This window comes from Miscanthus floridulus, chromosome 9, assembly GCF_019320115.1.
Source record: "Miscanthus floridulus cultivar M001 chromosome 9, ASM1932011v1, whole genome shotgun sequence".
In the NCBI taxonomy this organism is placed as follows: Eukaryota; Viridiplantae; Streptophyta; class Magnoliopsida; order Poales; family Poaceae; genus Miscanthus; species Miscanthus floridulus.
Window position 1 is genome coordinate 75644460 of NC_089588.1, and position 10734 is coordinate 75655193.

Sequence of the window (10734 nt, forward strand, 5' to 3'; positions counted from 1 at the left end):
ATGGATCTTTAGCAGAGCTAACAGCGGCGGTTACGGTGACACCTTCAGGACCTGTGCCCTTGCCCTTGCGCTCCCAAGCAAAGCAGCAGTACATGACACAAATCTAGTTAAACTTATGACACGAAAAACCCAAAACGATAGTTAATTTTGGACGGAGGATATAATAACAGAATAAATAATGCAGTGCTGAGTGCTGACATGACCACCGTCAAGACGAGGAGGCAAACGCTAACCAAAAGCTCATTCTGATCCGCAATTATCGGTGCGGTCAGCTTCTTGCTACACCGCCAGGACAGTGACGCCGGATGCATAGCCTCAGCGGCAGCCTGGAGAAATCGTTGGCCGAATCAACAGGAGAACCAACCAACTGCCAGATTGTTATCAAACAGTGGTACATGCATACTATTTGTTTCTTCAGATCAGTACTGTAGTCAGTAGCAAACTGAAACTCCTTCGAATCAGTAGCAGAGGAGTGAGCACCATATGAGTCGGTCAGAAAACTGATGAATCTGAATTCATTCAGATTACTACTACATACAGGAATGTTTCCATCTTCTTATTTGTTTTTCCAGCATCAGCACTCGTAATAATCTACCAAAGCAGCAACCTAAAGAAGCTATCCAACAGCAGCACGCACGCCGACATGTACAAGATCATCACCATCACCACCATCATCATCAGTTCATCACACAGAGAAGCAGAAGCACAAGCTGAACCGGGGCAACCGGGCAGGGGGAATCAGATTCGGTTGTAGCCTTGTAGGAGTAGGAGTAGGACTAGCAGTAGCAGCACATACAGTTGAACCGAGGAACAGACCACGGCGGTCACCAGCGTCACGTCCGCGGGAACACGCCCAGCATCTTCCCCTTGCCGAGGCACTCGGCGAGGCGCTTGGCGCCCTCCACCTCGGCGCCCACCAGGCCCTGCAGGAACCCGCACGCTCCCGCGGCCACCATCTGCTTCCGGCACCGCCGGGACTGCTCCACCGCCAGCAGCACCCACACGGGGAACCGCCTCTCCTCCACGCCCACGCCGCCGCGTGAACCAGAACCAGACGGGTCCCCCAGCAGCTGGACCGCGTTCACCACGCCGCGCTCGTCCTTCCGGAACGCCTTGCGGCACGCGCTCGACGCGGCCAGGACCGCCGCCAGCGCGCGCGCCGCGCCGTCGCGCTCGCCCGCGGCCTTCGCCTCCAGCATCCACACCAGCCGCGGGACGGCGGCGTCCGCGACGACGGCGTCGTAGTGCTGCTGCTGCTGCCGCCGCGCGGCCTTGCCTATGCTGCCACCTCCTGCGTTGCCGCAGAGCTCCGCGAGCGCCAGCGCGGCCTCCGTGCGGGTGATGGACCGGTCGCTGCCCAGCGCGGCGGCCACGTGCGCCACGAAGACGCCGGAGCCCGACGCGGCGGCGATCTCGGCGATGTACCGGAAGGACGCCATGTTGCGGAGGAGGCCCAGCGCGGGCGCCAGCCCCGGCGGCTCGTCGCCATCGCCCCTGCCGTCGAGGAAGTCCCTGACGCAGGCCAGCGCGCCCGCCTGGAAGACCTCGACTTTAAGCCGCTGCGCCTCGTCGCCGTCCCCCGCGGTGAGGCGCTGGAGGCACCCGAGCGCCTGCTCCTGCGCGCGCGGCGTGCCCAGGGAGACCAGCTGCAGGAGCAGCAGCGGCACCGCGCCGCCCTCGTCGCGGAACGCGGGCAGGAGGTCCGGGTACGCCGCGAGGTTGCGGAGCACTCCGGCAGCGGCGGCCTGCGCCGCCGGGGTGCCGCCGGCGCAGGCGGACAGGAGCGCCGCCACCCCGCCGCGCGCGGCCACGGCGGCGGACGCGTCCCGCGACGACGCTGTCAGCGGGAGCAGCGCCGCGCACGCGTGCTCCGCGGTGGAGCCGGACCCGGCCTCCAGCGTGCGGCACAGGTGCGGCACCACGGCGCCGGCCTCCAGCGCGAGGGCCGGGCGCGCGGCGTCCGTGGACGCGAGGGCGGCCAGCGCGGCCACGGCACGATCGCGGAGATCACCGACGCAGCCCGCGGAGGCGGAGTCGAGCAGCGCCGCCACCGCGGAGACGGCCGCGGCCGCGGAGGTCGCCGGCAGCGCGGGGGCCGTGCTCGCCAGCTCCTCCAGCGCGGCGGCGCGGGAGGCCGCGGACCCCAGGCGGAGCCTGGAGACGAGCGCGTCTTCCGCGGCGGAACCGGCGGAGGAGGAGGGGGCCGGCGCGGGCGCGGAGGCGAGGAGGCGCGCGTCGGCGGCGAGCTGGGCGAGCTCGGCGGCGGTGGAGGAGAGCAGCGAGACGGTGTGGAGGTGGCCGAGCCTGGGCGCGTGCGCGTCCCCCGCGGCGGACACGGACACGGACAGCAGGGCGCGGAGCGCGGCGGCGAGCGGTGCCAGCAGCGGCGCGGCGGGCGGGAAGGCCGGGCTGGCGAGGGACGCCGACAGCGCGGCGAGCGAGGCGGAGATGGACGGCCAGTGGCGGCGGAACGCCGGGGAGGAGGCCGCCGCGGCGGGCACCGCCTCCAGCAGGCGCAGGCACTCCGCGACGCCCGGGTGGTCCCCCGCCGACTCGTCCTCCGCCGGCGGCGACGGCGGCACGGTCATGGCGGCGGGATGAGAAAAGGATCAGATGGGGGAGGAGGGAGATGCCGGGAAATGAGAAAATGCGGAGGGAGGGATGAAATGGGAAATTCTGCGCGCCAAGGCAAGGCCAACTACTCTCTCTACTTTCAGTACGCGACGTCGTGTGGGGTTTTGGGCAATTTTCTTCTTCTTGTTTTTTGGTAGGTGGGTGGGCTGCTGCAGTGCTGCTTCCATGGACCTACAGTAGCAAGCTTCTGGGGGAGAGGAGAGGCGAGGCTGTTGTGATTCATCCGGAAACACGGTCAGGGTTTCCCGGGAGCAGAAAAAGATGGTGTGTTGTGTGTAGGATTGATGAAACCACTTGCGTGCGTCGACTCCTTCAAGCTTCAACCATCCAGTCATTAGCGTGGAGGAGGACGAAAGGCGGTGGTCCATATGGGTTTAACCCGAGCTGAAGAAACGACGCAAAACAAGCATTGTCGTTGCGTTATTAGACTGTCTCCAATGAGATGACCTAAACCCAAATATAGGTGTCCCAAAGTTTTTTTCCCTATCAAAATCAGACTCCAACAGACGATCCAAACACCATACCCATTTTGCCTACCGGCTCAAAGGATATGCAAAAAGCATCACGATTCCTCGCTACGCAAATCTCTTTGTCATCGCCCGCTCCCCGCGCCCTCTCCGTCCTCGCCCGCTCCCCGCGCCCGCGCCGGCCGAGCTCGCTCGCGGCGGCCGTGGCGGAGCTCGCCCGCGCCCTCTCCGTCCTCGCCCGCCCCGCACGCCCGCGCCGGCCAAGGCCGAGCGCGCCCTCGGTGGCCGGCCGGGGCCGAGCTTGCCCGCGCGCGCCAGCGGCGGCCGGGGCGGAGCTCCCCCGCGCCCGCGCCCGCCGCGGCCGGCCGGGGCCGAGCTCGCCCGCGGCGGCCTGCCGGGCTCGAGCTTGCTCGGGCGCTCCCGTTCCGGTGCTCTGCGGCTTCCTTGGTTTCATCTTCGCGAGCTCCGGCGGCTTCATCTTCTTTTTGCGTTCACTGTTGGAGTTCGGGATTTTTTTGGGTGCGGCTTTCTTTTCCTGTGCGTGACCCATACGGTGAAATTTAGGTCGGCTCCTTTGGAGATAGTCTTAGTGCCAAAAGTTTAGAGTGCAAAAAAGCTCCTTTTTTCGCGGGCTCGGCCTCGCCATCTGAGCAGAAATCGGAATCGGCCGGACGTGTCGTCAACGTGCTCAGGACCCGTCGGAGGTTGCCTCCCCATCCCCGTCCCCGCGGGGAGAAAAAATCCCCGTCCCCGTCCCCGCCAAAGCTCACGGGGACGATTTCTCCCCCATCCCCGCCCCCGCGAGGGGAAAAATCCCCGTCGGGGATCCCTGTCCCCACATTTGTTCATCATCATTCAGGTTAATTCATCATCATTCACATGAGTTCATCGACACAATATTAGAGTACACCACGAATCACAATCCAAAAATAGCTAAATAGCAAGAAGCAGGATATTAATCATCACAAAGGTGTAGAACTAGGGTTATTGCTGTTATATATACTCAGAAGACATTGGGCCTTCGTGGGCTGGTTGGGCCATTAGGAAAGAGAGCAAAGCATGTATATAAACGGGGCGGGGATGCGGGTATCGGGGACGGGGAATGCTCCCCCAGACCCGTCTCCGCCAAACCCGACGGGGGACGTTTTCTCCCCGTTTAGATCCCCGTGGGGGCATATTTGACTCCATCCCCGTCCCCTAATAGGGGAATTTCCCGCGGGGAATCGGGGATCGGGTCCCCGTTGCCATCTTTAGCCGTATGGACCTATGCCGACAGATGTTGCAGTTCTCTGTTGACTGTTTCTGTACTTGTTTTGTAGCCAGTGATTTGTAAACTAGAAGCCCTAGTTTTGTACTACCTTCATTGCTTTATAAAGAACAGAGTTAATCTTTTTTTTTTACAAAAGAAGAAAAATGCCCTGACCTTACTAGTTTAGGAATATAAATTAAGAGTCGTTGCTTGCAAATTGGTGCCTAGTGGATTGAATTGTGTGGTCGTTCTCTTTCTTTCTTCTTTTTTTTTTCTAAAAAAAATGTTAAGACACCTATGCTTGCGGCTTGCGTACGTGCATGCATGCCAAATGATTCAACCAGAGAATAAGGATTGGAACGATGTTTAATCGTCTGTGCTTCTTTTAGAGGAACTGGGATTGTTTTCTCCTTATTTTCTTTTTCACCCAATAAAGCTACAAGAATTTCTGAGATATTCTCCAGTGATATCGCTCTCCTTTGCCTAAATAAAGACTAGGGTACTGTTTGGGCTTCAGGCTATAGTCTAAATTGCTCTATTTAAAGTTTAGTTAACCTAAACTTTAGATTATGTGATCTAAACTGGATCTAATTGTTGGTCCGCATTAGAAGGGCTTACTCTTAGATGATGTGTTTACTCTTGGATGGCTTACACATCATCGGCGCGTTCGGCTAGTATAGTCCTGGCTTGTTTCAGCTTATTCTCTCTCACATAATACTATTCAATCATCCAAAACCATCCAAAAAACACTGTTCACCGGACCATCCGAATGCGCTCATGACTCTTAGAATGCATGCACGTCTTAATAAGACGAGGCTGATGATGTGTTTTTGTTTTGAGCTCATGCTTTACAAAAAAAAAGGTTACTTACAACCTTGTTTTCGCCCAGAATGCAGGAAAAGGTTACAAGATTTAATTGGTACGTGCGCCTTGCCTTGCTAGGTCTTATCGTGCACCTATGAATAGTAGTGTGACTCTTTATACGAGCAAAAGATGCACTCCCTCGGGCCTAAAATATCTGTTGTTTTTGTTTTCCGAAAACAACTTTGACAAATATATATTAAAAATATTAATATTTATGGTACATAATTAGTATTATTGAAAAGATCTTTAAATCTAGTTTTTAATAATTTTATTTGGAGATACAAATGTTGCATGTATTTTTTATAAATTGAATCAAATTTGTGGCATGGAAACCAAAAGCGTACGTACATATACTTCTAGGTGCTCTTTGGAACATACAAATCACATAGAAATTAGTTTATTTTTCACAGAAAAACACAGGAACAAGATTTTTTTTTTTTTTTTTTTTTTTGCATTTCAAGAGAGCCCTAGCATCTATGTATGTTTGCTTTAAATAATCTGCAGCATCCTCCGTACAGTATGGTAGCACATCTGGGCTGGCATTTGCCATGCCGGTAACATTTCCATTTTTTATTTACAATCGCGTGTACGGTATTGCAAGTGTCGTCCTAATAGACTTTCTCCTTTAAACTACTATTTTTTTTATCAAACTACCAAAGGTTATTATGCACTGCATGGAGTACATTTATGATGTATAATCAGTATCATTAGATTGAGCATGGAGTATACTTTCATAATAAACATATTTAGAGATATAAATATTGATACTATTTTTTATATTTCTAGTCAAACTTTAAAAAAATTAACTCCTCAATAAGCGAGATGTGCATTATTTTATGACGGAGTGAGCAGATATCATACTTGCACTATGGCTGTAATTGTGGAACTCAACTATTTTTTTATCATGGAACTCAACTCCTGTAATAGTGGAACTCAACTATTTTTTTATCATGGAACTCAACTCTTAGTAGTAATAGAGAAGATTAAATGGAATGATAATGTGTACATAATTGCAGGCTAGAGATCTGCTTTTACAAATCTTCAGTATATGTAAGCAGCCAAGCAACCAGTAGTAGTATATTCTGACACTGGGACTGTTTATTCCATTTTTACGAAATTTTTAGTTGTGCGGGTCCATGGCACTAGGCTAAGGCAGTTGTCCCACTGAAATAAATATGGAAAGATCGATCTGTGATGCAGCAGGGGAGACAGGAGAAGGTTGGAAGCTGGAAAGTTAGTGAGAGCACATGAACCCCAATAATCCGAGATCGATCGGCCTGTAAAAAGATGGTTTCATGCACACCCCGGCCAATGATCAGAATTGTGGCGGATTGGCCTAGCTAGCTCATGCCAAAGATCAGGTAGGCAATCATCAGAAAGATTCGAAAGTCGATCAGATCATACTCTAGTAGTAGTAGTATTAGATGTGTCCCAAGTTCGTTTAACTATAGTCTCGTAGATGTGCTTCTCTAGAGATGTAACAAGGAAAGTATTTTTTTTAAGTCCAAATTACTTCGCTCAAGTTTAGCATATAATATCAGGAAACTATCAATTATTAGTTCAATTTATTTCGTCTAACTATTTTAATTGGCAACGTATCAAGTGCAAACCAACCTCTCCGTGCAAACCGTGCAAACCAACTGCGGGGGGAGGTGTGAGGGGGATTTTGCAAAAATGTGATTAGGAGCGGGCGTAATTACACTTTTGCAAATCCCCCCTCCCACCTCTCCCCTGCAGTTGGTTTGCACGGTTTGCACGGAGAGGTTGGTTTGCACTAGATATGTTCCCATTTTAATTGGTCCAATTGAACCTTTAACAACATGTGTTACTTTTATCTGTTTTTCCTTTTACAAATTGATTTTTAGCTTCAAATATTGTAAGATGAAAGCGTGCATCATAATCTATTTTACAAAAATATACTCTCTCCACCATTGAATAAATCACTTCTGGAGTTATTCTAAGTCTTTTTTTTTTGTTCGACCAAATTTAAAGAACATATGATGCAATAGTCTTATTTTTATTACAAACTACCTAGGATTAAATCCTCAACTTAACACATGTGCTCGTATTTTTTAACTGCGCTTCGTTTTTCTGAAAAAATGTTAATCAGGCACACGTAAGGAGTGACGATCTGGCATACCTCACTCATCACACCGTCCTTACTTCCTCTACCCAATTTCATATTCGTGAGGAGGCTACTCTTGTTAGGCCGTGTTTAGTTGGTGAAATTTGAAAATTTGGTTACTGTAGCACTTTCATTTTTATTTATCAATTAGTATTCCATCATAGACTAATTAGGCTCAAAACGTTCGTCTCGCGATTTCCAACAAAACTGTGTAATTAGTTTTTTTCGTCTATATTTAATGCTCTATGCACGTATCGCAAGATTCGATGAGATGGCTACTGTAGCATTTTTTTGGAAATTTTTTTTTGGAACTAAATAAGGCCTTAATCAAAATGATAACTATGGTAACGCCATTGACTTTGCGCCATATATATATTAATTAACGTCGCAATCAAGCAAGCGTCACGATGTTTAGTTAATTTAAGCGCGCGACACTCACCGAGATTCTTCCTGCCACTGCAGGCTGGATTGCATTGGTCGGCCGGACGTACGTTAGGCCTGGTTTAAATTCATCGTGTAAAGTTTTTTTTTATATCATATCGGATGTCACACGAGGGTGTCGTACGAGGTGTTTGGATCTAATAAAAAAATAAATTACAGAATCCGTCAGTAATCCGCGAGACGAATTTATTAAACCTAATTAATCCATCATTAGCACATATGTACTGTAGCACATTGTCAACTCACGAACTAATTAGGCTTAAAAGATTCGTCTCACAAATTAGTCGTAAACTGTGCAATTAGTTATTTTTAGTCTATATTTAATACTTCATGCATATGTCGAAACATTCGATTTAGCCTGTTCGGCTGGTATTAAAGCCGGCTGAAGCTGTTTTGTCGTAAGAGAAAAATACTGTAGATTCTAGCTGATAAGCCGGCCGATAAGTTCAAGCGAACATGCCATAAATTACTCGGACCTTAGAATGTTCGTCGTGTATGTATGGTGCACGCAGTAGGGGCATGTTTGGATGCCACCCTCGCCTGGACTTGCCTGCCAGGCCAGCGATCGTAGCCACAGGCGATCGAAATCGAACGCCTGAGGACACTGCCTAGCATCTGAGCTGCCTGGGAGGCAGCATCCAAACATGCCCTAGGTTGCTGTGCGGCTGTGATGCACACTAATACTCCTACTGTACGTAGAAGTACTAGTTTGGGTCATGTGGCCAATTCAAATGATGTCTGTCTACTACACAATTATATGTTTTATGCAGTTTCAATACATGATTTTTTTTGTATTATAGGATTAAGATCCAACAGCCTCTACCTTTCTTCTACCTCTAGCCTCCGACCTTCACAGATCACAGATCACTTATCATAATTTTTTTTCTATGGAAGGACAAATCACAGATCCGTCGCCGCCACCGTCGCCGTTGCCGCCACCGCCACTGCCATGGCCAGCGCGGGCGCCGGGGCGAGCTCGCCGGTCGCCGTCGGCGGCGCCAGTGGTCACCGGTGAGAAGGAAAGAGGGAGAGAGATACAAACAAATCCATGTGTTTTTTTTACTAAAACACATGTGTGTTGTATAGCATTTCTGATTCAAATTATATACAATATCTATGTTCTACGACTTCGATTTTTATACTCCCTTCGTTTCAAATTATAATTTGTTTGACTTTTTTTATCTCAAGTTTGACCGTTCGTCTTATTAAAAAATTTATGCAAACATGGTCGAATTTAAGTCATTCTTGAAGAGCTTTTGTTAATAAAGCAAAGCCACAACAAATGAATTGATATCTAGCATAATTTTTTGAATAAGACGAGTGGTCAAATTTGGAGTAAAAAAAGTCAAACGAACTATAATTTGGAAAGTATTTAGTATGCTATAGGTGAGCTCATTGTTGACTTTGCGAAATTTGACTCCACCATCTTTGTCGGTTATTGAGTCTTTACTCGCTCATTTATTGGATGGTTAAAAAAATCGATCTCTGACAGGAAGTCTCTTCTAAGATGTTTTTATAATCAATTGTCACACGATCATAAGATCTAGAGAGTGATTTAAATACGAACTACGTATAAACGGAGTAGTTCCCGTTGTTCATCAACGTAAGGTGTGTTTTCTTTTATATAAGAAATTGATCTAATTCACACCAAGATGCAGACCGGCCTGCGCGTGACATCCAAGGTCGGCAGTCAACGAGACAACGACGATCGACCTGTCGTCGCTCTGCTTGCATTTGACCTGGCTGCTGACATTGGCATAATTTCTGTAAAAATATAAAAAGAAAAAGTACCTAAAAGCACCGGTGCATGGTACTTTAATTTACACCACCGTATATAACAAATTAAATCTCCACGTACGAATGTTATGCAGCCAATACATACATTTGCTACTGCTACGTGCTTTCAAGTTTGAGAAAAGCGCAAAGGCAAGGATAGATACCATACCACAGAGAAAGCACCACCAATCGAATTGAAGAGGCGCATAATCCGCATGGACTGCACGCGGATCCATCTGTATACCGTCTCCGTCCGCACCATATGGTCGAGGTCGACCACGCACCCGGCACGAGACCAGCGCGGGCAACGCATCCTGCAGGCACCAGTACGCGTTCGTAGGCATCATCAATTCATCGTTCATCCATCATGCATGTACACCGACCTTTAACACGTTGGTTTGAGCTACTTTTCAGTCATCGAAAAATGTTTTCCTCTCGTAATATTTTAACATAAGAATTAGCGTAAGCTAAATTTCAACCTAAGCTATCTAAAAAAATCATGTACACAGACTACAACGGCTTCAGTTTCAGCGATGTGTAGTACTGTATTACGTACGACGTGTATGTATGCGTACACTGGCCGGAGATCCCTATCCCTCTGGACTCTCCACGTACGTCGTCGTTGATTGAGCTCGTAGGGTGCGCGCGTACGTGTGCTCTGCTTCAATTCTTAATTTTCCGTTCCATCCGGCCACCAAATTTTGGCAACTTTTATATTTTTTTTTCTTGACCAGTTGGTCAAACCACCAGGTGACGTCCCCTGTCATCTGAGTTCAAATCCTTGGTTAGATAAATTTCTGGTCAGCGGTGCAGAAAAAAACCTCATTGTCTGTCTCGTGTTCCCAAAGCACAGGTAAAATGGATCCGCCCTTTCAACCAAGTAATGAGACCCTGTGTGTGGGCGGGACAAGGGGTCTACCATGTAGCCTGAGTTTTTGTTTTTAACACAAAGGAGAGGAAGAAGAATTTAAGGACATTAGCTAATGGGCAATGCATATGGCTCTGTTCGCTTGTCTTATAAGTCGTACTATTTCAACGAACGAACATTGTTTTTCTCTCACAATAAATCAACGAACAATGCTTTCAGTCATGACTTTTCATCAAAGCAAACAGGGCCTATATCCTCTTACGTCACCAGCAAGGGCAATGTGGAAAGAAACAAATTAAGTGTGTACGTG

The 10734-nt window shown here is 49.1% G+C and overlaps 1 protein-coding gene across 1 annotated transcript; it reads right to left on the minus strand.

The window, feature by feature from the left end:
* Positions 1–535: 535 nt before the first annotated feature.
* On the minus strand, positions 536–2722 carry LOC136482170 (trans-splicing factor Raa3, chloroplastic-like). The gene has a single exon (XM_066479402.1). The coding sequence runs from the start codon at positions 2586–2588 to the stop codon at positions 834–836; it is 1755 nt and encodes a 584-aa protein (XP_066335499.1). The 5' UTR covers positions 2589–2722; the 3' UTR covers positions 536–833.
* Positions 2723–10734: the final 8012 nt, after the last annotated feature.

Coding starts and splice junctions, on each gene's coding strand:
- LOC136482170 (XM_066479402.1), bottom strand. CDS start 2,588: ATGACCGTGCCGCCGTCGCCGCCGGCGGAGGACGAGTCGGCGGGGGAC.